Consider the following 25,797-nt stretch of genomic DNA (forward strand, 5'->3'; position numbering starts at 1 on the left):
GATCCCGCCTACACTGTCGCCTCCTAATTTGATCCCTGAGCAGCCTGCTGACCTAGGGCCTGCCTCTGCTCCCGATATGGCCTCTCCCCCGGGGGGGGGGGGGGGGGGGGCTTAAAGAGACAGCAGTCCTTTTCTTCTAAGTTTGTGCTTCTAATGCACAAAGCTTTTTTAGAAGCGGAAGCTGAATTGCAGGAGCTGGTACCTCTTCCACCCAAGGTCCCCAGGCCATCAGGGGGGTTGGATACCTCTAGAGGGCAGTCTGGCCGGGTGGGACGTGCTATGGAAAAGCTTTACCCTTTACCGGACAACACCTTGGCAGTCCTTAAGGTGCCCAAAGTGGATGCGGCAGTCTCGGCTGTCATCAAATGTACGACCATCCCGTGGCAGGGGCGACCGCCCTTAAGGATCTTCAGGATCGGAAACTGGAGATCCTTCTCAAGCGCATCTTTGAGGTCTCGGCCTTATGCGTTCGGACGGCGGTGTGCAGTAGCCTCATGCAAAGGGCGACCCTTAGATGGGTACAGCAGATGCTTACCATCCAGCAGTTGCCTCCGGCAGAAGCTGAGCAAGCTGATAGTATGGTTGCCACGGTAGCTTATACAGCGGATGCCTTGTATGATCTTCTGTGGGCGTCGTCGCGCAATATGGCGCCTGTGGTTTCGGCCAGAAGGCTCCTGTGGCTACATCACTGGTCGGCCGATACTTCCTCCAAGATTCAGTTGGGCAATCTCCCATTTAAGGGGAAATTCTTGTTCGGAGAGGACCTGGAGGCCCTTATTAAGTCCCTAGGCGAAAACAAAGTGTATGTTACCGAAGGACAAGCCTAGAACTCCTAGGACCTTTGGTTCGGCTCACCCTAGGTTCAGGGACCAGTGCCGGTTTCATCAGGGCAGGGCCTTCTCTTCTTCCTATACGTCCCGGCAGCTGTCGCAGAGATCGCAGGCTTGGCCTTCCTTTTGAGGCCGCAGGCCTCCCCGGGACCGAGGTCCTCAGGGATCTTCCGGGGGTAAGTCCTCACAATGAAGGTGTGCTGGCCCACTCCTCAGTCCCTGTGATAGGCGGCCGCCTCTCTTTCTTTCTCGAGGAATGGGTCAAGATTATGTCGGACCAGTGGGTGCTAGGCATCATTGAAAACGGTTATGCTTTGGATTTTGCTTACCCGCTGCGGGACCTGTTTATTATGTCACCCTGCGGGTATCACGCGAAGCGAGCGGCGGTAACTCAGACTCTGCATCAGCTGGAAGCCCTGGGGGCCATTGTCCCGGTCCTTCAGGAGGAGATCGGAACCGGCAGATATTCCATATATTTCGTGGTCCCCAAGAAGGAGGGCTCCTTTCGCCCAATTTTGGATCTCGAGAAGGTGAACAAGGCACTCCGGATGCCTCATTTTCACATGGAGACCCCCTGCTCGGTCATTGTGGCCATCCACTCGGGCAAACTTTTGGCTTTTTTAGACTTGACAGAGGCCTACCTTCATGTTGGGATTAAAGAGCGGTATCGCCGGTACCTCAGGTTCATGATTTTAGGCGAGCATTACCAGTTCCAGGCCTTTCCGTTCGGATTGGCCATGGCTCCCCGCGTATTCACCAAGGTGATGGTGGTTGTAGCGGCAGCACTACGGAAGGAGGGGATTTTGGTACATCCCTACCTGGATGATTGGATGATAGGGGCAAAGTCGGAGGAGCTGTGCAAAGTGGCGGTTCAGACAGTTCTCCACTGGCTACAATCTCTCGGGTGGATCGTCACTTACGCCAAGAGTCAGTTGATTCCGTCCCAGGTTCTGAACTTCCTCGGGGCTCAGTTCGATACGACAATAGGCAAGGTCTTCCTCATGGAGGAGCAGGCCACCAAGCTGGTGGCACAGGTTCATCGGCTATTGTCCCTACCGTTACCCCGAGTGTGGGATTATTTGCAGGTGCTTGGCTCTATGACGTCTACTCTGGAACTAGTCCCTTGGGCCTTTGCCTATATGAGGCCTTTGCAAAGAGCGTTGCTTTCTCGTTGGGATCCGAAGTTGGAAGAGTTCCAGATCCAATTGCCACTCTTGGAACCTGCCTGGTCCAGTCTCCAGTGGTGGTTGATTCCGGCCCACCTGCAGTGCGGTATGGACCTGGAGGAACCTCAATGGGTAATAGTGATGAAGGATGCCAGCCTCTCCGGTTGGGGAGCGGTTTGTCAATCCCAGGCGGCGCAGGGCAGTTGGACGGGGCAACAGGTGAAATGGTCCATCAATCGTTTGGAAACCAGGGTGGTGCGTCTGGAGTTGCGTCGTTTTCTTCCTTTGGTTCGCCGTCGGTCAGTGCGGATGTTGTCAGACAATGTGACAGCGGTGGCTTACATCAATCGACAGGGAGGTACTAAGAGTCGTCCCGTAGCTGCAGAGGTCGACCGTCTGATGGTTTGGGCGGAGCGCCATTTAGTCCGTCTGGCGGCTTCTCACATAGCCGGAGTTGACAACGTTCAGGCGGATTTTCTCAGTTGTCAGCATCTGGATCCCGGTGAGTGGGAGTTGTCCGAGGAAGCCATGGGACTTCTGGCTCGTCGGTGGGGTGTGACTCGCCTGGACTTGATGGCGACCCAGAGAAATGCAAAGGCAGCTCGGTTTTTCAGTCGCCAAAGGGAGCACGGGTCGGAAGGGGTCGATGCCCTCGTCCTCCCATGGCCTCGCAACATCCTGCATTATGTATTTCCTTTCTGGCCCTTGGTGGGCAAGGTTCTAAGGCACATAGAGATGCACACAGGGCCAGTTATCCTCGTAGTGCCGGAATGGCTGCGGTGCCTGTGGTTCGCGGATCTGATCAATCTGGCAGTCGACGGCCCGCTTCGACTCCATCTACCGAATCTTCTTTGACAAGGTCCAGTATTTTTCAATTGAGTGGATCGCTTTTGTCTAGTGGCCTGGCTTATGAGAGGCGGCAGTTGAGGAAAAGAGGCTACCCTGATACAGTTATTTCAACCCTCCTGCAGGCACGCAAGAAATCCACTTCTCTTGTTTATGTTCGGGTCTGGAAGTTTTTTGACACCTGGTATAGCGGGGTGAATGTGTCCCCGTGTCTTGCTTCTGTTGTACATATTCTAGCGTTTTTGCAGGAGGGACTAAAGAAAGGGTTAGCATGTAGTTCTCTTTGGGTGCAGGTGGCTGCCCTTGGATGTTTGTGGGGAAAGATTGACGGTGTCTCCCTCGCAACTCATCCAGATGTGTCACGTTTTTTGTAGGGCGCGAAGCATCTGCATCCTCTGGTTAGACAGGTCTGTCCTTCGTGGAGTTTGAACCTGGTTCTCTGAGGCTTGTGCGGTCTTCTCTTCGAACCTATCAAGCGGGCTACCTAGAAAGACCTGACTCTCAAGGTGACTTTCTTGGTGGCTATCACGTCGGCTAGACGCATATTGGAGCTTCAGGTGTTGTCCTGACGGGAGCCCTTTCTCCGGATTTCGGACTCTGGAATTTCCCTTCGAACAGTACCCTCCTTTCTGCTGAAGGTAGTCTCGGGGTTTCATTTGAATCAGACAGTGGAGTTACCTGCGTCTACTCATTTGAATCTCGATTCGCCTCAGGCTCGCGAATTACATACGGGCCGATACAGTAAAATTCGCGGGAGAGCACCGGTGCGCGCACAGGCCACTCTCCTGTGTGCGCGATTCTGTATTCAAATGAGGGCTGGCGGCAAAAAGAGGTGCTAGGGACACTAGCGCGTCCCTAGCGCCTCTTTTTGGACAGGAGCGGCGGCTGTCAGCGGGTTTGTCAACCGACGCTCAATTTTGCCGTCGTCGGTTCTCAAACCCGCTGACAGTCACGGGTTCGGAAAACGGACCCTGGCAAAATTGAGCGTCCGGTTTTCAACCCACGAGCCACGGGCCGTTTTCAAATTGTTTTTGTTTTTTTTAACTTTTTTTTAACTTTTGGGACCTCTGACTTAATATTGCCATGATATTATGTCAGAGGGTGCAAAGAAAAGCAGTTTTTACTGCTTTTCTGTGCACTTACCCGGTGCCCGGAGAAATTAACACCTACCTGTGGGTAGGCGCTAATTTCTGAAAATAAAATAAGAACATAAGAACATAACATGCCATACTGGGTCAGACCAAGGGTCCATCAAGCCCAGCATCCTGTTTCCAACAGTGGCCAATCCAGGCCATAAGAACCTGGCAAGTACCCAAAAACTAAGTCTATTCCATGTTACCTTTGCTAGTAATAGCAGTGGCTATTTTCTAAGTCAACTTAATTAATAGCAGGTAATGGACTTCTCCTCCAAGAACTTATCCAATCCTTTTTTAAACACAGCTATACTAACTGCACTAACCACATCCTCTGGCAACAAATTCCAGAGTTTAATTGTGCGTTGAGTAAAAAAGAACTTTCTCCGATTAGTTTTAAATGTGCCACATGCTAACTTCATGGAGTGCCCCTAGTCTTTCTATTATCTGAAAGAGTAAATAACCAATTCACATCTACCTGTTCTAGACCTCTATCATATCCCCCCTCAGCCGTCTCTTCTCCAAGCTGAAAAGTCCTAACCTCTTTAGTCTTTCTTCATAGGGGAGTTGTTCCATTCCCCTTATCATTTTGGTAGCCCTTCTCTGTACTTTCTCCATCGCAATTATATCTTTTTTGAGATGCGGCGACCAGAATTGTACACAGTATTCAAGGTGTGGTCTCACCATGGAGCGATACAGAGGCATTATGACATTTTCCGATTTATTCACCATTCCCTTTCTAATAATTCCCAACATTCTGTTTGCTTTTTTGACTGCTGCAGCACACTGAACCGATTTCAATGTGTTATCCACTATGACGCCTAGATCTTTCTTGGGTTGTAGCACCTAATATGGAACCTAACATTGTGTAACTATAGCATGGGTTATTTTTTCCCTATATGCATCACCTTGCACTTATCCACATTAGATTTCATCTGCCATTTTGATGCCCAATTTTCCAGTCTCACAAGGTCTTCCTGCAATTTATCACAATCTGCTTGGATTTAACTACTCTGAACAATTTTGTATCATCTGCAAATTTGATTATCTCACTCGTCTTATTTCTTTCCAGATCATTTATAAATATATTGAAAAGGGTCCCAAAACAGATCCCTGAGGCACTCTACTGCCCACTCCCTTCCACTGAGAAAATTGTCAATTTAATCCTACTCTCTGTTTCCTGTCTTTTAGCCAGTTTGCAATCCACGAAAGGACATCGCCATCTATCCCATGACTTTTTACTTTTCCTAGAAGCCTCTCATGAGGAACTTTGTCAAACGCCTTCTGAAAATCCAAGTATACTACATCTACCGATTCACCTTTAACTACATGTTTATTAACTCCTTCAAAAAAGTGAAGCAGATTTGTGAGGCAAGACTTGCCTTGGGTAAAGCCATGCTGACTTTATTTATTTATTTATTTATTGTTTTTGTTATACCGAGTTTCATGATAGGCATCACATCAACCCGGTTTACAAATAACAAGGAGTGTAAAGCATAACGTAACGTAAAAAATATTTTCAATAAGAACCTTGAACTTTAAATACAGTGAATCGGAAAAAGGGAGAGGGAAAGTTACAAAAAACAAGGAAAATAAACTTGGGATGGAAGGGGAGAAATTGAACAGCACAATATTTACATTTCAGCCTATTGATACATTAGAATAGCAAGTGAAAAAATAAGACTATGAAACGGTACATAGGTAATCAAATGAATAAATATGACAGTTGTGAATGGTAATAGTATGATAAATATTCAGCAGGAATTAGTGAGAGAGGGTTTGAGGTTGGTTGATTCGTGTTTACATTCCATTATTGCATACGAGTTAGTGCTAGTGAGAGGAGGTTTTATTCAAGGCTTGGAAATGCTTTTTGTTCCATTAAACCATGTCTTTCTATATGTTCTGTGATTTTGATGTTTAGAACACTTTCCACTATTTTTCCTGGCACTGAAGTCAGGCTAACCGGTCTGTAGTTTCCCGGATCGCCCCTGGAGCCCTTTTTAAATATTGGGGTTACATTTGCTATCCTCCAGTCTTCAGGTACAATGGATGATTTTAATGATAGGTTACAAATTTTTACTAATAGGTCTGAAATTTCATTTTTTGGTTCCTTCAGAACTCTGGGGTGTATAACATCCAGTCCAGGTGATTTACTACTCTTCAGTTTGTAGTCAGGTCTACCACATCTTCTAGGTTCACCATGATTTGATTCAGTACATCTGAATCATTATCCATGAAAACCTACTCTAGTACGGGTACCTCCCCAATATCCTCTTCAGTAAACACCGAAGCAAAGAAATCATTTAATCTTTCCACGATGGCCTTATCTTCTCTAAGTGCCCCTTTAACCCCCTCGATCATCTAACGGTAACTGACTCCCTCACAGGCTTTCTGTTTCGGATATATTCTAAATAGTTTTTACTGTGAGATTTTGCCTCTACGGCCAACTTCTTTTCAAATTCTCTCTTAGCCTGTCTTATCAATGTCTTATTTTAACGTTTATGCATTATCCTATTTTCTTCTGTTGGATCCTTCCTCCAATTTTTGAATGAAGATCTTTTGGCTAAAATAGCCTCTTTCACCTCCCTTTTTAATTATGCAGGTAATCGTTTTGCCTTCTTTCCACCTTTCTTAATGTGTGGAATACATCTGGACTGTGCTTCTAGAATGGTATTTTTTAACAATGACCACGCCTCTTGCACATTTTTTACTTCTGTAGCTGCTCCTTTCAGTTTTTTTCTAACAATTTTTCTCATTTTATCAGTTTCCCTTTTGAAAGTTTAGCACGAGAGCCGTGGATTTGCATACTGTTCCTCTTCCAGTCATTAATTCAAATTTGATCATATTATGATCACTATTGCCAAGCGGCCCCACCACCGTTACCTCTCTCACCAAGTCCTGTGCTCCACTGAGAATTAGATCTAAAATTGCTCCCTCTCTCATCGGTTCCTGAACCAATTGCTCCATAAAGCTATCATTTATTCCATCCAGGAATGTTATCTCTCTAGCATGTCCCGATGATACATTTACCCAGTCAATATTGGGTAATTGAAATCTTCCATTATTACCGCACTACCAATTTGGTTAGCTTCCCTAATTTCTCTTAGCATTTCACTGTCAGTCTCACCATCTTGACCAGGTGGAATGTAGTATACTCCTATCACTATAGTCTTCCCCAACACACAAGGGATTTCTACCCATAATGATTCAATTGTGCATTTAGTCTCATGCAGGATGTTTATCCTGTTGGACTCTATGCCATCCCGGACATAAAGCGCCACACCGCCTCCCGGGTGCTCCTCTCTGTCATTGCGATATAATTTGTATTGCACAGTTTGCTTTCTGAATCGCGCGGGAATACCTAATAGGGCCTTCAACATGCATTTGCATTTTGCGGGCGCTATTAGGTTTGGGGGGATTGGACGCGCGTTTTCGACACACTATTACCCCTTACTGAATAAGGGGTAAAGCTAGCGCATCGAAAACACGTCCAATTGCGGGTTAACGGTGCGCTTCGCTGGAGCGCACTGTACTGTATCGACCTGATAGGTTGGATGTGAAGCGGATCCTACTTCGCTATCTGGAGATTACCAATGCCTTTCGATTGATCACCCGTTTGTCTTATGGTGTGGCCCGAAGAAGGGACAGAAAGCTTCTAAGTCTACCATTGCCAGATGGCTGAAGGATGCCATATCCTCGACTTGCATCGGGCTTGGGTGTTCAGTACCGGATGGTTTAAGGGTGCAATCAGTCAGGTCTCAGGCGGAGTCTTGGGCGGAATCAATTTGTCTCGCCACAGGAGATTTGCAGGGCAGCTACCTGGAAATCTTTACATACCTTTGTGAGGCATTACCGTTTGGACATCCGGGATCCGGATGTCGACTGCTTCGGCAGCAGTGTTCTCTGAGTGGGACTCTCCAGGTCCCACCCCATTTAAGGTAGCTTGGGTATATCCCAGCGGTCTGGACTGATCCTAGTGCATACAGGGAAAGGAAAATTGGTTCTTACCTGCTAATTTTCATTCCTGTAGTACCAAGGATCAGTCCAGATGCCCGCTCTTGGAGTCTGGAGAGTCCGCTTGGTATCGTTTTCCTTTTCCAGAATATTCTCAACGAGGTAGCATTCAGGTTGCTTATAGACATGCTTCCTCCATGTACATAAGTTCCACATTATGCAGTTTCCTTTTTTCTTAAGTGGTTTGTTATGTTAAAGAATGATATTTTTCATTCTGCTATGGTATGGGTTATACTGAAGGACTGCAGGTGGCACACCAGTGTAAGAGGGGGTGCCTTTCAGTTTTTTTCTCTGACTCCAACTGCTGGAAGGGAGACACAACCCAGAGGTCTGGACTGATCCTTGGTGCAACAGGAACGAAAATTAGCAGGTAAGAACCAATTTTCCTTTTAAATTGGAGAAAGATTGAGCCCCTCTCTCCTGCGATGATACCTAGAAGTCCCTCCCCCAGTTGAGAATTCCTGAGGCGATTCCCGAGATCCCTCAGCGGTATACCTTGGTCTGGCGGTTTGTCAATCTGGCCTACTACATCTTCCAGGTTCACAGTGATTTGGTTCAGTTCATCTGAATCATCACCACTGAAAACCATCTCTGGAACTGGTATTTCCCCAAAATCCTCATTAGTAAACACAGAAGCAAAGAATTCATTTAGTCTTTCTGCAATGGCCTTATCTTCCCTAAGAGCCCCTTTAACCCCTCGGTCAACTAATGGTCCAACCTACTCCCTCACATATTTCTTGTTTTGGATATATTTTTAAAAGTGTTTATTATGAGTTTTTGCCTCTACGGCCAACTTCATTTCAAATTCTCTCTTCCCCGTCTTATCAATGTTTTACACTTAATTTGACAGTGCTTATGCTTTTTCCTATTTTCTTCAGATGGATTCTTCTTCCAATTTTTGAAGGATGTTTTTTTGGCTAACTGTTTCACATCACTTTTTAACCATGGCGGTAATCGTTTTACCTTCCTTCCACCTTTCTTAATGTATGGACTGCGCTTCTAAGATGGTATTTTTAAACAATGTCCATGCCTGTTCAACACTTTTAACCTTTGCAACTGCACCTTTGAGTTTTTTCTGTTTTCCTCATTTTATCAAAGTTTCCCTTTTGAAAATTTAGTGTTGGAGCTGTAGATTTACTTATTGTCCCCCTTCCAGTTATTAGTTCAAATTTGATCATGTTATGATCACTATTTCCAAGTGGCTCCACCACCATTACCTCTCTCACCAAATCCTGCATTCCACTAAGAATTAAATCTCAAGTAGCTCCCTCTCTCGTTGGTTCCTGAACCAATTGCTCCATGAAGCAGTCGTTTATTCCATCCAGGAACTTTGTCTTTAGCATGTCCTGATGTTTCATTTACCCAGTCAATATTGGGGTAATTGAAATCTCACATAAACATAGTGCAAGAAAGAATATGCGGTTCCATTGAAACTTCAAATTGACTTTTATTATATCTTCAGGTATTCATAGTTCATTTAAGTGAGGCAACTCCATTCCAAGTAAACATAAGGACATTTTAAAGTCCCCCGACACGGTCCGTGTTTCGGGTAAGCTGCATCAGGAGGGACCACAGCAAATTTTTAATCTTTATAGTTGACATCAGGAGCATATTCTTTCTTGCACTATGTTTATGTGAGTACTTGCTTATGTGCAAGGTTTGCTTCTGTTGATTTTCGGTAATTGAAATCTCCCATTATTACTGCACTGCCAAATTGGTTAGCTTCCCTGATTTCTCTTAGCATTTCATCATCTGTCTGACCATTTTGGCTAGGTGGACGGTATTATACTCCTAAAAAACAAAGCGGGGGGCGCTCTCGCCGCGGAGCAAGATGGCCGCGTGACCTCGAGCTCCTGCTCAACCCGAGCCTAGCACCCGCCGAAATCATGGCTAAAAATTAAAATACAGCGATCAAACCTCAAAATATCAGCAGCGGAACCATCCGAGATGGCCCAAAAGAAAAAAGGACCCGACTTTAAGCAGTTTGCTTTCTCCAAAACTGCCAGTTCGGAAGACGGGTCTGTTGGCGCGTTTGAAGCCTCGTACTCAGGTACCTGTGGGAGAGAGCGAGATGGGAGCAACAGCGCTGATTTCGACCTCCCCACGAGGGATGAATTTCGCCGATGGTTTGGGGACCTAAGGAAAGAGATGAAAGACAATAAAAGGGAACTTTTGTCCACTATGGAGCAATTAAAATAAGAAATGGCTGACATAGGGAGATGGGTGGATGAGTGTGATATGCGCTTAGATGCGCAATCAGTGAAGCTTGAGAGTCTACAAAAGTCAGTAAAAAATGTTACACACGATTCAGAAGAATTATCAGCCAAATTGGAAGATTTAGAAAACAGAAGCAGGCGCAATAACTTAAGATTCAGAGGCATCCCAGACACAGAGGCTTACACGGACTGTGGGGCAACAATATAGGGGTTATGCGCCTTTCTCTTAACAAAAGGACACTAATACAGAACCAGTACCTGCTTCGAATATAGAGCTGGAACGTGCCCACAGATCCCTGGGCCCCCGGATTAATGGTAAACCCAGGGATATCATAGTGTGTTTTGCTAGATATCCTATGAAAGAAAAAATTTATCAAATTGCAAGAAAGCAACCCATGTGGGCATGGGAGATTCACACTATACAGATTTACACGGATTTCTCCCCATTGACCTTAAAAAAGAGGATGGAATTCAAGGAGATCACAGCGGTGCTTCGAAGAGAGAACTTTAGATATCACTGGCTGTTCCCTTTTGGTATCGCAGTCACCATCGATGGCACTACAACTAAGGCCAAGAACGTAGAAGAAGCAGCGGCCATCTTAAAAGCAGCGGGACACCACGTGAAAACGATGACTTCAGGCGGTCAAATATCATCTGCACCGGTGGACACTCCTAAATGGCAGAGGATCCACAATGGAGGCAAACGACTTCGCAGGAATTCTGGGGACAGTGCATCCGATCAGGATAAAGGAAAAGGATGAAATCGACTGAGTTGCATCTGATGAAGGTTATTACAATACAGGACCTGGACAAGATTCTCAACATGATGGTTCCACTTTATACCATGTTTCATTTTACTAGTTCATTCGAGGTTTGATCTATGTTTAAATATTATGTGTTTGGCAGTGGGCTGGGTTTGGGGGGGGGCAGGCTCCGTGATCGATCACGCCCTCCATAGCCGACACAGATAGGGCGCATAAGGAATGCAGGGGGAAGGGAAGGGTTGGGACACAACAGAAGGTTTATTGCACAATATGCGTATGCAGGATAATGTCACATGTAAGATTTTTGTACAGCTCAATGACAGGAGGAGGCACTGGAATAGGCATTCTTTGATTAGCGGCTGGGGAGAAATGGGGAGAGGGCTCCAAAAGGGGTGGAATGGTTTCCTGATTTGGGGAGATGGCCAGAGGCTGATTAGATCGATAAAATGATGTCTATTAAATTATGGTCTCTAAATGTGAAAGGCCTGAACAGCCCTCAAAAAAGGCAGTTTTTCAGAACTGAGGCTCAACGTTCAAGGGCAGAAGTTATATTCATTCAGGAAACACATTTGAAAAAAGTTATGAATGCTTACTTCTGTGGTCATCCTACTCACGACAGTTTCATGCTGCGGCTTCCAAGGCAGCGAGATATACGGGAGTAAGCATACTTTTACATAAGGATTTCCAGGGTACAGTTCTCAAAAGCATAGCAGACCCCATGGGGCGTTACCTATTGCTACAAATAGACAAAGAGATTGACACACTCCTAAATGTATATGCTCCTAATATAGCCATGTTATTTATACCCAATTGTTGGATGTAATTGTATATTTGTTTAATTGTTCAATCTGTTTGATGTAATTTTCTGTTCCTTGTTCTGTGTAAACCGAAGTGGTATGCACAAGTGCATGAACTCCGGTATATAAAAGCCTTTAAATAAATAAATAAATAAACAGAGCTTCTTGGACAGCTTGGATCATAAACTAGACAGTGTAGAGGAGGGCCACATGATTATTGCGGGAGACATCAACCTCACAATCCAATCGCATCTGGATAACTCGTCGGGTGGCGGTCTAGGGGTTTCAGAGGGATGCAAACGTCTTAAAAAATTTCTTAGTGACAGAGAAGTACTGGATAGCTGGCGACATAGACACGCTACAACTCAAGATTACACCTTCTTTTTCATCCATATCACTCCTATTCCCGAATTGATTATTTCCTAGTAGATAAATTACTTAGCCTTCAAACTAGAGAACCGGGGATTGGTTCCATAACATGGTCAGATCATGCTCCGATCTGGTTATCTGTTCAGACGAGCAGATTGCAGATGGGGTTAAGGTACTGGAAATTAAAGACACTCTATTGGATGATGATGCATTTTGCCAGAAAATGCGCTCGGAGATAGATGACTATCAAAATTTCAATGGGACAAATTCACACTCTGAACCATTACTTTGGGAATGCTTAAAAGTAGTCCTTCAGGGTAGACTTATATCTCATGCATCCTACCAAAAGAGGACAACTCAGGCAAAAGTTCATGCACTGATTTCAGATATTTCTGCTTTGGAAAAGCAGCATAAAAGCATCTCTGTCTCCTAGAGTCTACACACAGCTTCAGAGTGCTCATAATGCTCTAAAAGCACTATAAGCGAGTGATATAGCCTACAAACTACAACTTGTGAGGCAAGAACATTTTGAATGGGGCAATAAAGCAGGCAGACTACTCGCACGCAAATTGAAGAAACAGCACAAAATCAAATAACTCGGATCAAAGGGGCAGATGGTTCCGTGTTGGACTCGCAGCAGAGATACAGCAAAGATTCCAACAATTCTATGGCATGTTGTACGCAGCAGATTCCAACATAACGATAGAGGGGATCGAGGCTTATCTTGATAAAATCACTTTACCTACGCTAACAGAAAATGAAGAACAATATTTTGAGGGTCTTATAACCCCCACTGAGCTCCATCAAACCATCAAAGCTTTTAAAGTAAACAAGGCACCGGGACTAGATGGGTATAAGGGTATGTTCTACAAAAAATTTACGGATCATCTATCCCCTTATTTGCTGGAGGCCTTTAATGCACTTCGGGATGGGGGCTCATTACCTGCAGAGGCTAATGTCGCAAGGATCACCACACTGGCGAAACAGGAGTGTGGGTCCTATATCCCATATCTTTAATAAATATAGATCTAACGCTCCTAGCTAAGATTCTAGCTACTCGCTTCAATAGAGTGATGGCTAAACTGACACACCCTGATCAGGCAGGCTTTGTTCCAGGGCGGAAAGCAGCGGATAATGTCAGGAAAATTATAGACCTCTTATGGAAGACAAAACAAAACTAAATCCCTCCAATATTATTAGCTGTCGACGCTGAAAAAGCGTTTGACATGGTCCATTGGCAATTCTTGTTCAAAACTCTGGAAAAGATGAACTTTGGTCCTAGATTCTTAAATTGGCTACTTAAACGTTATGACAACCCGAGGGCTAGGGTTAAGGTAAATGGGGTCTACTCGGACCCATTTCCAATTGGTAGGGGAACCAGGCAGGGATGCCCCTTGTATCCCCTGTTTTTTGCATTGATTTTGGAGCCACTCACCATGAAAATTTGTGAGGAACAGTCCATATCGGGTATCCAAGTGGGAGCAGAGGACTATAAATTGTTGCTCTTTGCAGACTACGAGCTGTTTATGTAAACTAAACCTCAACAGTCCTTACCCGGAGTCGTGGATAAACTGCTGGAATTCAGTTCGGTGTCGGGTTTTCGTTTGAACCTTGACAAGTCAGAGGTATTAAATATCTCTCTCCCCGCAGAAAAAGCTGCACAATTGAAACAGCAATTTCCCCTGAAATGGGCAGGGACAAAAATAAAATACTTGGGAATTATGATAGGCACTAAATTAGAAGATTTATTTAAACTAAATTTTTTACCTCTTACGGCCAAAATCTTTTGGGATCTAAGGACCTGGATATCTTTGCCCATTACTTGGACTGGGAGAATAGCGATACTAAAGATGACAGTACTTCCGAAATTTAATTACTTATTCCAGTCACTGCCAATACATATCCCCACTGCTCTACTGAAAACATGGCAAAAGCGCCTGTTTGCGTTTATTTGGAAGCGGAGACCACCCCCCCCCAGGGTAGCGCAAGCTGTACTTTACAGACATAAATTCCGAGGAGGGATGAGGGTGACTAAACTCCAGTGGGACTACGCAGCAGCTCAGCTCACTGCAATACTTTCTTGGCATAGGCGAGGAGAAACCCCGAGATGGGTGGACATAGAGCAAGCTATGTTAGGGTCATTACCTCTCAAAGCCTTCACCTGGCTACCAAAAGGGACATGGAAGTTAGAAGGAGTAATTTCTTTAGCACTCCAAATTACGCTACAGAATTGGGCTCAGTGGAGATGTTTACTTGTGGGCACAAGGAAATATTTTTCTAAAACATATTTATTCCACAATACCAAATTTTCCCCTGGATGGGATTACTTGTTATTTCGCGAATGGAAAAGCAAAGGAGTACTAAACCTGGGTCAGGTCTGGGGTAAAGATGGCATAATGACATTTGATCGACTTCAGGAACTCTATCAGTTTTCTCCATCTGCTGTTTTTTCTTACTTGCAACTCAGTCAGTTTGGGTGGCGAGAAGATATACAGGGAGACCTCGCTAAAGGGAAGTCTCAATTTTGAGGGATGGTGTGACTGCGCGGATTGCATGAAGGGTGGATTATCTAAGATATATAATGTGCTACAGAGCTCCTTAGTGGGCAGGCCTAATTATACCCACAAATGGGAGGGAGAATTGGGTCTATCTTTTTCTGATGAGGAATGGGATCAAATCTTTCTTCACACTAAGAGGTGTTCTATCTCTTCCTTTCTCACTGAAAATGGATATAAAATATTATTCCGCTGGCACCTCACACCATGCAGGCTGTACAGAGCCAAACTTCGCATAGATGCTTTGTGCTGGAAAGGTTGTGGTCAACTTGGATCTTACATACATATGTGGTGGGAATGTCCAAAAATAAGGAGATTGTGGATCGATGTGAATGACATTATACAATGTACTTCACAAAGACAGGTGGAACTAACCCCAGCCCCAGGGCCTCTTGAATGTTCCTGTTGATGGTTCCAGATATGAAAGTGTACTGATCAATCAGTTCTGTTTGGGGGCACGATGCATTCTGGCGGCCGCCTGGAAACAACCTTTGGTGCCCACTAAAGAATCCTTGTTACAGAAATTAGACATGAGTATGATGTACAAGATATCTGCCCAAAAACATCATCTTCCCAGATTTCACTGGACTTTCTTACCGTATACATTATGGAGACACGAGACACTTCCTGCAGTCTCAAAGCTTTCTGAGCCAGATGCATCTTAAGCACTGGAGTATCAATACGAACGAACTTGAACACTTGAACACTTTTCTTTTATAGAACTTCCTTTATTCCTTTATTTCATCGACAGAGTTTAAATGAATTCTGAATGAAACATGCAATATATATAATGCATTATATAAAGCTGTACATTCTATTCCAGGTTGTGCATCTTATCTTACATTATTCATTGACAAGGAATAACATACCTGCATATGTATGTTTATTGTATATTGTTTACATGTTTGAAAATGGTTAATAAACATTACATTAAAAAAAAAAAACGGAAGCCGATCTAATATTGCTGTGTAGCGGTAAAACAAGGAAGGAGATCGGTGTGTAAAAAAGGACTTTTTCCTAGTGTGTAGCAGACGGACTCAGGACCAATGTGTATAGTGTACTCCTGATAGCAGTTGGGAGACGGAGTCAGATTTTAAGCTGACGTCAGCCTACATATACCCGTGCAGGAAGCTTAGCACTTCAGTATTTCTCCGTCTCCTAAACAGTTAGGGACACTACACACACTTGCACAGTGTTAGAAAATCCAAGTGGACGGCATCAATCTATCGACCTATCCAGATGTTTCCCGCTTAGAGGGGTCAAACAAATCCGACCACCCTTAAAGTGGCCGGTGCTCCTGTGGAATCTCAATCTAGAACTAGACTTCCTAGCAGGAGCTTCCTTCAGACCAACTCGCAGTCTGTCACTACGGCTACTGACCGTGAAGACTGCATTCCTAGTGGCAATATGTTCAGCCCGTTGCATCTCCAAGCTTCAAGCCCTATCCTGGCGAGAACCGTTCCTCAGGTTCACACCAGGATCCATACAACTACGCACGGTCCCCTCTGTTCTTCCAAAGGTGGTTTCTCAATTTCATCTAAACCAAACCATATCTCTACCATCTCCAGACGAACATAAGGACTTGGAAGACTCATGCCGTCTTTGCCACCTAAACATTGGCAGACTCCTAGTCCGATGCCATAGCCCGCTGGATCAAAGAAGTAATCAAGACAGCCTACGTAGAGGCAGGGAAGCCTCCACCTCTACAAGTCAAGGCCCATTCTACAAAGGCCCAGGCAGTGTCCTGGGCAGAAACCAAGATGCTGTCACCTGCCGAGATCTGTCGGGCGGCAACGTGGTCCTTCATACATACCTTCTCCAGGTTCTACTGCCTGGATGTCCAGGCCTGGGAGGACACATCATTTGCAAGGACAGTACTAAGTGGGCCACGGAGAGCCTTCCACCCGGTTTGGGAGTAGCTGTTGTACATCCCATTGGTCCTGAGTCCATCTGCTACATGCTAGGAAATGGAGAAATTACTTACCTGATAATTTCATTTTCCTTAGTGTAGACAGATGGACTCAGCATCCACCCACGGCTGCCCCGAAATCAGGAAACCTCGGGTGACAATCCCCGAGAGCAAGACAAGCACGGGTAAGCCAGGTATTACCCCTAGTTCAAGACACCCATAGTTGTTGGGTGTCTGCGTTTTTCGGTTGAGTGCACTGGTCGTCTCCAATTTGGAAATCAGTTGAACCAGTCCTAGTTAATCAAGTTAGCCAAGTTATTAAAACACACATATATCCACAATTGCTTTTCAAGGAGAATACTGAAGAGCTAAGCTTCCTGCACGAGTATATGTAGGCTGACGTCAGCTTGAAATCTGACTCCGTCTCCCAACTGCTATCAGGAGTACACTATACCTATTGGTCCTGAGTCTATCTGTCTACACTAAGGAAAACGAAATTATCAGGTAAGTAATTTCTCCATTATTAGAACTTGCCCGATTCTGGCCGAGTTTTGCTCACAATCGGAGCTGCCTCAGGAGCTACTTTTCAAAATGGACTCTTGAAAAAAACATCAGTCAATAATCAACATGGTGTACTTGTAATAATTCTTTACAAATTTGCTGTCAATCCTGCAGATTTCAAAATATTGCCAATTTAGCTTAGCAATTACATCCGAGTTTAAAAGGAATTTTCAGGGAACTCAACTAATTATATGGTGTTCCATGTTGAATCAAACTACTGGTTTTAAACTCGGATGTAATTACTAAGCTAAATTGGCAATATTTTAAAATCCACAGGATTGACAGCAAATACGTTGTAAAGAATGATTACAAGTACACCATGTTGATTATTGACTGATGTTTTTTTCAAGAGTCCATTTTGAAAAGTAGCCCCTGAGGCAGCTCTGATTGTGAGCGAAACTCGACCAGAGTTGGGCAAGTTCTAATAAAAGTCCTTTTTTACACACCGATCTCCTTCCTTGTTTTACCGCTACACGGTATTATACTCCAGTCACTATACTCTTACCCAACACTCAGGAGATTTCTACTCATACAGATTCTACTGAGCATTTAGTCTCTTGTATGATCTTTATCCTGTTGGACACTATACCCTCCTGGACATAAAGTGCCACACCCCCACCAAGTCGATCCTCCCTATGATTGCAATATAATTTGTACCCTCATATATCACTGTTCCATTAGTTATCCTCCTTCCACCACTTCTCTCAGATGCCAGTTATGTCTGTCTCATCAGTTACTGCTTCCCCATCTTACTGCTTAGTCTTCTGGCATTGGCATACAGACATTTCAAAGTGCATTTTTTGTTTGTATTAACCTGCTTTTCAGTTGATAGGGATAATTTGGAAATCTTTAGCTTAGGTGATTTTTTACATATAGGCACAGGACTACTTTTGCTTTTATTGGAACCTCTGTTGGGATGCCCTAACTTTCCTGTTTCATTAGTATCATTCAAAGATACATTCCTGTGAACCATGCACTGCTGAATGACTGTCTGCTTTCCCCCCTTGTTCTAGGAAATAACTTGGCCCCCCCAATATTTGTGTGACATCTATGTCTAAAATATGAAAAATAAAACATAGAGTCTTAAAATCTATTTGCACAGAAACCGGGAGCCAGTGGAGCGACTTCAGCATGGGTTGGATGTGACCTCAATGCTTTGTTCCTGTGATTAAACAGCTGCTGTGTTTTGAGCTAATTGGAGTCTACGTAAACATACACTTGGGAGTGCTATCAGTAGGGAATTGTTGTGATAAGAGCCTGAACAATGATCCTTAAATCGAAAGTTAAGTAAGGACATAAGTATCTAATATTCCAAAGATGGTAAAAACACATTTTAACTAAATTTCTATTTCCTAGCATGTAGCAGATGGACTCAGGACCAATGGGTATAGTGTACTCCTGATAGCAGTTGGAGACGGATCAGGGAGTGCAGCTCTTCAGTATTTTCCGTCTCCATAGTAGTTAGGGACTCTATGCACGCTAGCACAGCGTTAGAGTAATTTTACCAAAGAAAATCAAATTAAGAAGAAATCTTACCTCTACAGACGAGCCCCGCTCTCCTGCGGTGACACCGATTGGGTCCCTTCCGCAGTTGAGATTTCCCAAGGTGATTTCCGCGACCCCTCGGCGGTAAGCCTTGGACCGGCAGTCGACCCTCGGCGGAGACCTAGCCCCAGACATCGGGTGAGGCTGAGAGGCAGTGGGTGCAACCTCGAGTGCGGCGGTGAAGGTATTTTCCCTCTCCCCCCGCAGCTGGAGTCCACCCTGAATGAAACTGGGAAGCGCTGAGACAAGGTAAGATAAAAGTCTATTTAAAAGTCTCCGGTCTCCAAAGCTCGAGGAGATGCACAGGTCGCCAGCCGGGACCAGTGCCACCGGGTTGATATGCCCTAGAAGGGCTAGACCCCGGTCAGATCCGAGGGCCCTCCCACGTGGAGACCCTTTGAGTTGGTTGCCATATTGTCCGTGTGGTCGCCGTCACCATTTTGGCTCTGTTTGCCACCCTATCCACCGCTTCGATCCGTGCGCACAGAGGCAAGCCGTGCGCACAAATACCTTGTGCGCACAACGTTGCACGCACAAGTACTGGGCGCACAAGAGACGCGCATAGCCATGTGCTTACTGTGCCGTGCGCATAATTTTGACCTGTATGCACAACAGCGCGCACATCTCCCTGCACGCACGCACCAAACCTACACGCGCAACTTCGCACACCGGAGCTCACAACTGTATTGTACGCACACAAGCCATGGCACCACCCGAAAATAAACTCAAAGCTCAGGGCCTTTCCCCAGCATGCCACATTAGAGCTGTACAGCATGAGGAGGCCATGGCCCTGTGTATAGAGTGCGAAGAGGCCCTAGGGGACCCAACTCAAGGCCCTCCCCAGCCGGTACTGGACCCCAGCCTCTTGAGCAGTTCGCCGGACCTAGCATTACACAATGGGACTCCCCCCTCAAACGGGGCTCCCCAGGGACCACGGCGCCCCCTAGTCTAGACCCAGCATCTATCTCCTGGGTGGAATTCTTCAAAGGTCTGCATACCTTCGTCCATATGTAACCGGGGCCTCCTATAATGCAGTCACAGGCTGCACCAGAGGACCTCAACATGCTGGGGACCCTCTATGCCCAGAGAAGTGATCCCACCGACCAGAAGCCCCACCTTCGGGGACACTGACATCTCAGATGAAGAGTCAGAACCCCTGGAGGAAGGGGAACTCCCTCCGGGGACAGAACCCCATCGAACCATGAGACGCTTCTTCACCAAGGATGAGCTTCCAGACCTGGTCACACACAGCTTAAAAGAGTTTGCCATCCCAGGCACAAGTGTCTCGGGGGAACCTAAGACGAACCCACTTTTGGAGGGACTCCGTCAGACCTCCCGCCATTTCCCACTGTTACAAGCCGTCCAGCAACTAATTGACCTGGAATGGGATGCCCCAGAAACTATTTTCAAAGGGGGCCGGGCTCTGGCTGCATGTACCCTCTGGACCCAGCCGCCAAAGATCTCCTGGCATGTCCGAAAGTGGATGCCATGGTCTGCGTGGTCTCGAAGCGCACTACTATCCCGGTGGAGGGAGGAGCAGCACTCAAGGATGCTCAAGACAGACGTCTCCGCTATGTCTTTACAGATCGCGGCCTGCTGTGCCATGGTGACACGTGACTGCTTAGCACAGACTAGGAACAACACTCCTGGGGAGGCCCTGGAACCAGTGGTATCATTCCTCGCGGACGCCGCTTCGGATCTGGTACGCACAGCAGCTAGAGGAGTCTCATTCGCTGTGGCAGCCAGAAGACAAATCTGGCTCCGAAACTGGTCAGCCGATGTATCCTCCAAAACGAGACTCAAAAGGATGCCCTTCAAGGGAACACTCCTGTTCGGAAGCGAACTAGAGACTCTAGCCAACAAATGGGGCGAGTCTCCATGCCGCGGCTACCGGAGGACAGGAATAAGAGAAACCAGCGATCCTTCCCCCAGACCTCCAGGGGCAGAGGATCACAGTGCTTCAACCTATATAGAAGCTCATATCAAGCGGCCCGCCCCGCAGGCCGGAGCCAGTCCTTTCAGAACAAGCACAATAAAAGGGGAGCCAGCCAGCTCGGGCCCAGGCCCCAGCCGTACCCCACAATAAAAATCAGCCGACCCATCCAAAGGAAGAAGCCATAGGGGGCAGACTGGCCTTATTCTACCAAAGATGGGTTGAGATAACTTTGGACAAGTGGATCCTATCCATCATTCGAGAGGAATATTACCTGGATTTCCACCACCTCCCTCCGGACAAGTTTGTGGAATCTCCCTGCCACGACCCTTCCAAGAGAATGGCAGTGGAAGCTACACTGACCAGATTACTAGCCTTAGAGGCTATAACACCGGTGTCTCCACAACAAATAAATACTGGCCATTATTCCATCTATTTTATCGTCCCCAAGAAAGAAGGAATGTTCAGAGACCTATCCTGGACCTCAAGGCGGTCAACCGTCACCTGAAGATTCCTAGCTTCCGCATGGAAACCCTACGCTCTGTAATAAGGGCGATACAACCGGAAGAGTTTCTTACCTCCCTGGATCTGTTGGAAGACTACCTACACATTCCGATCCATCAAGAGCATCAGTATTTCCTACACTTCTCGATCCTGGACCGTCACTACCAGTTCCGGGCACTACCTTTCGGGTTAGCCACTACACCCCGGACGTTCACCAAGATCATAGTGGTGGTGGCAGCAACACTGAGGAAGGAAGGAATCCGCGTGCACCCTTATCTAGACGATTGGCTGATCAGAGCGAAATCCCCAGAGGAAAGCCACCAGGCAACCAACAGAGTTAAAACTCTACTGGAGAGCCTCGGGTGGGTGGTCAACACAAACAAGAGCTGCCTGCAGCCTTCCCAATCTCTAGAATACTTGGGAGTCCGGTTCGACACCCAACAAGACAAGGTCATCCTGACACCAACAAGGAGATCAAAACTGATGACCCAGTTACGAACCCTGTTGAGTGAACTTCGCCCCACAGCATGGGATTATCTACAAGTTCTCGGCCTCATGGCATCCAAACTGATAGTCGTCCCATGGGCACGAGCTCACATGAGACCGCTACAACGCTCACTATTATCATGATGGAATCCACTGTCCCAGAACTACACCGTACGGCTTCAGCTCACGGACAGCTCCTGCCCAACTACGATGGTTGCTACAAGAAGCCCATCTGAGTCAGGGAACGAGACTATCCTCACCAACCTGGATCCTACTCACCACAGATGCCAGCCTACGAGGATGGGGAGCACACTGCCAGGAGCTAACCGCCCAAGGGCAATGGAACGAAGAAGAGTCCAATTGATAGTAAACCATTGGGGAACACCAACCATGGACCTCCTGGCAAACCGGTCCAACGCCCAAGTACCCAATTTCTTCAGCCACAGGTGGGAACCCCAGTCCCAGGGAATCGATACCCTGGTACAGACCTGGCCACAGGAGACTCTGTTGTACGCCTTCCCGCTGTGGCCCCCATTGGGCACGATCATCCACATCACAGGGGACCAGTACTTCTAGTGACCCTGGACTGGCCAAGAAGACCGTGGTATGCAGACAGGCAAAGACTGCTGACAGGGAACCCCCTGCCGCTACCTCCACACAGAGACCTGCTCCAACAGGGACCGATCCTCCATGAGGATTCAGCTCGATTCTCTCTTACGGTCTGGCCATTGAGAGGACTTCCCTAAGGAGGAGCGGATACTCGGGGGGGGGGGGATAGTAATTGACACCCTACTCCGAGCAAGCAAGTTCTCCACATCCCTATCAATCATAAAGATTTGGAGTGTATTCGAAGCCTGGTGCGAGGACCACGACATCATACCACACTCAGTCAAAATTCCTGCAATTTTGGAATTCCTGCAGAACGGCCTACAGAAGGGATTGTCCCTCAACTCCATCAAGGTACAGTTGGCCGCATTGTCATGCTACGGAACCAAGAGCGAGAGCGGCAGCATAGCCTCTCACCCGGATGTCTCCCGCTTCCTGAAAGGAGTCAAGCACATCCGACCACCCCTGAAGTGGCCGGTGCCTCTTTGGAACTTCAACCTGGTCCTAGATGTCCTAGCAGGAACCTCCTTCAGATCTCTCCGCGGTCTGTCTCTCTGACTATTAACATTGATGACAGACTTCCTGCTGGCAGTCTGTTCAGCCCGTCCTATATCCGAGCTACAAGCACTGTCCTGCCGAGAGCCGTTCCTCAGACTCACCCTGGGAACCATCCAGTTACGCACAGTTCCGTCGTTCCTCCTCAAAGTGGTGTCTCACTTCCATCTCAACCAAACCATCTCGCTACCATCGCCAGATGAGCATAAGAATTCGGAAGAAGCGCGAAGTCTATGCCATCTCAACGTCGGCAGACTCCTAGTCAGATACCTGGAAAGGTCGGAATCCGTATGAAAGACGGACCATCTATTCGTCCTTCACAGCGGGAAGAAGCAAGGGAAAGAGGCCTCGCGAGCAACCATAGCCTGCTGGATCAAAGAAGTCATCAAGCCGGCCTACGTAGTAGCAGGCAAGCCACCGCCTTTACAAGTCAAGGCCCATTCTACCAGAGCCCAGGCAGTGTCCTGGGCGGAAACCAAAGATGCTGTCACCCGCCGAGGTCTGCAGGGCAGCGACATGGTCCTTCATCCACACCTTCTCCAGGTTTTACCGCCTGGATGTTCAGGCTTGGGAGGACACAGCATTTGCAAGGGCAGTACTAAGTGGGTCACGGGCAGCCTCCCACCCGGTTCAAGAGTAGCTTTTATACATCCCATTGGTCCTGAGTCCATCTGCTGCACACTAGGAAATGGAGAAATTACTTACCTGATAATTTCGTTTTCCTTAGTGTAGACAGATGGACTCAGCATCCCACCCACAGCTGCCGTTACTCATGGAATTCTCGGGGGACATCCCCGGGAGCGAGTGATTCACGGGTAAGCCATGCTTTCCTTCATCTAGGACACCCACCCTACCGGGTGTCAACGTTTCTCGGTTGAGGGCACTGACGATCTCCAGCTACAGCCAATTCAACCAGTTCAAATTAATTCAGTTAACCAAGTTATAAAGTTAATCATGTTATCCAAGTTATAAAGTTAATCAAGTTATTCAAATTATTCATTCATACATATATCCACAGTGCTTTTCGAGGAGAATACTGAAGAGCTGCACTCCCTGCAGGGGTATATGTACTAGGGCTGACGTCAGATTGAAATCTGATCTGTCTCCAACTGCTATCAGGCGTACACTATACCCATTGGTCCCGACTCCATCTGTCTCCACTAAGGAAACCGAAATTATCAGGTAAGTAATTTCTCCAATATTCTTTTGGAAGGAGAAAAGTTGAATTAATCCACACTCCTTTTATCTCTGTGGTGATAGGAACATTGTACTCCAATCATGATCTGAGGACTAGTCTACTCTGTGTGGATGCTTGAGCTCAAGCAGTTCAGTTTTGTCATGATTCAGTTTTAAATGATTTCTTGCTAACTAGAACTCCACTTCTTGAGGGCCATTGCTTAACTTAGCTTATTAATTGATTCCTTATGTGTGTTTTTCCCAGGGTACAGTAAATTTGTATGTCATTCTCGAAAATGGTGCATTGGAAGCGTAGGGTACTAATTAACTTTGCAAGAGGTGACGAATGCTAAACAACATCTTTGACAAAAATTATTCTTGATGAATGCCCGAGAGCAGGGGCTAAGGAGCCAAAAGACAGTTTTCAGTAAACTCATTGAGTTCTGTTAGGTAAAAAGGATGCCAGCCATGATACCACCACCTTCGAAGTGCTCCAATAGAACAGAGTGGGCAGTAGTGTTAAAAGCCACTGACAGGTCTAATGAGACCAGCACACAGTCCAAGTACACTTGCAGACATGTGCTGAGATTTACTCCAAAACTGGACTGATCTAGAGCTAAGATGTAATTAGAAAACTGGCATTCCACTCTTCTTTCAATTAGTTTTCCAATAAAGAGTAGATTGGAAATAGTCCATAGCTCTGAAAAATTAGAGACATCTGAAAAACCCTTTTTCAAGCTAGGGGCATTAAGTGCTTCTTTTAATTGATATGAAAAAAATATCTTTCTTTGAGGCCTCTTGTTTGTAACAAGCCTGTCTTGGCTAACTGGGAACTTCTATGAAGGTGTTTTAGCTCTCTCTTGTTTCCTCTGGTGATTGGAGAGAAACTATCATCAGTCATATGGCAGATCCATATTACCATCTGCCTCTGATCCTTCCAGGATCGTGTTAGCTCGGTTCTTGAGTGAGTCACAGTTGTTTTTACCAACACTAAACACAGATTTCCTATTCCTTTCAATGAGAAGGGCAAGAGGGAGTGATCAGACCATCCTGCTGAAGGGGAGTGAAAGGTCTGCAATAACTTTTTTGTTTGGGACATGTATAAAAAGATAAGGTCTAATATATGACCAGCTTTATGTGTAGGTAAGATTACTCATTGAGTAAACCTAAATCAGATAGGGCAGTGGTCCCCAACCCTGTCCTGGGGGCCCACCAGCCAGTCGGGTTTTCAGGATATCCACAATGAATGTGCATGTTATGGAGGATATCCTGAAAACCCGACTGGCTGGTGGGTCCCCAGGACAGGGTTGGGGACCACTGAGATAGGGAGTTCAAGAAATTCTTTGCTGTCTTATCAGCTGGGATGTCTACGTATACATTGAAATCACTAAGAATACTTCTGTGCTGTAGGCAAATTCCCGCTAATAACTGCAGTGTAGGAAAGAAACTTTCCAGAAGCTGTATCCCACAGCTGTCTGGTGAGAGAGGAGGATCCTTACTCATTGCTTTTCTCTCTGAATGTTTTCTGTGCACCATGAGGTGGGCAAAACCAAAGAAAGCCGAGAAAACTTGCTACCATTGATTGGTGTTAGGTCAAAATGATTTCTAGGATGATTTTAAAGTTTGACAAGCCACAGGAGACTTTCCTTGTGCTAAATCTGTGGACTTTTCCTTTTCAGCACTGTAGATTTAACACCCAGTGTACAAGACCTGACTGCACATTTTATCACCCTACTGTTTCTGTTCCTCCACGGCATGCCTTGAAATGGACCAAGCCACAGACCAGGTAATTCTCCACAGTTACTGAGGAAGCTGAACAAGGACATGGCCAA

General features: G+C 46.1%; 1 protein-coding gene across 2 annotated transcripts in view; it reads left to right on the forward strand.

Moving 5' to 3' along the window:
* The window catches only part of ZC3H14 (zinc finger CCCH-type containing 14), a 206,103-nt gene that overhangs the window by 166,758 nt on the left and 13,548 nt on the right, over positions 1 to 25,797 (forward strand). For both annotated transcript variants that reach the window (XM_029597753.1, XM_029597754.1), the window contains one exon: positions 25,645 to 25,751. In XM_029597753.1, coding sequence (XP_029453613.1) covers positions 25,645 to 25,751 — 107 coding nt within the window. The remainder of the gene's footprint in view (positions 1 to 25,644; positions 25,752 to 25,797) is intronic.

Source organism: Rhinatrema bivittatum, chromosome 4, assembly GCF_901001135.1.
Source record: "Rhinatrema bivittatum chromosome 4, aRhiBiv1.1, whole genome shotgun sequence".
NCBI lineage: Eukaryota > Metazoa > Chordata > Amphibia > Gymnophiona > Rhinatrematidae > Rhinatrema > Rhinatrema bivittatum.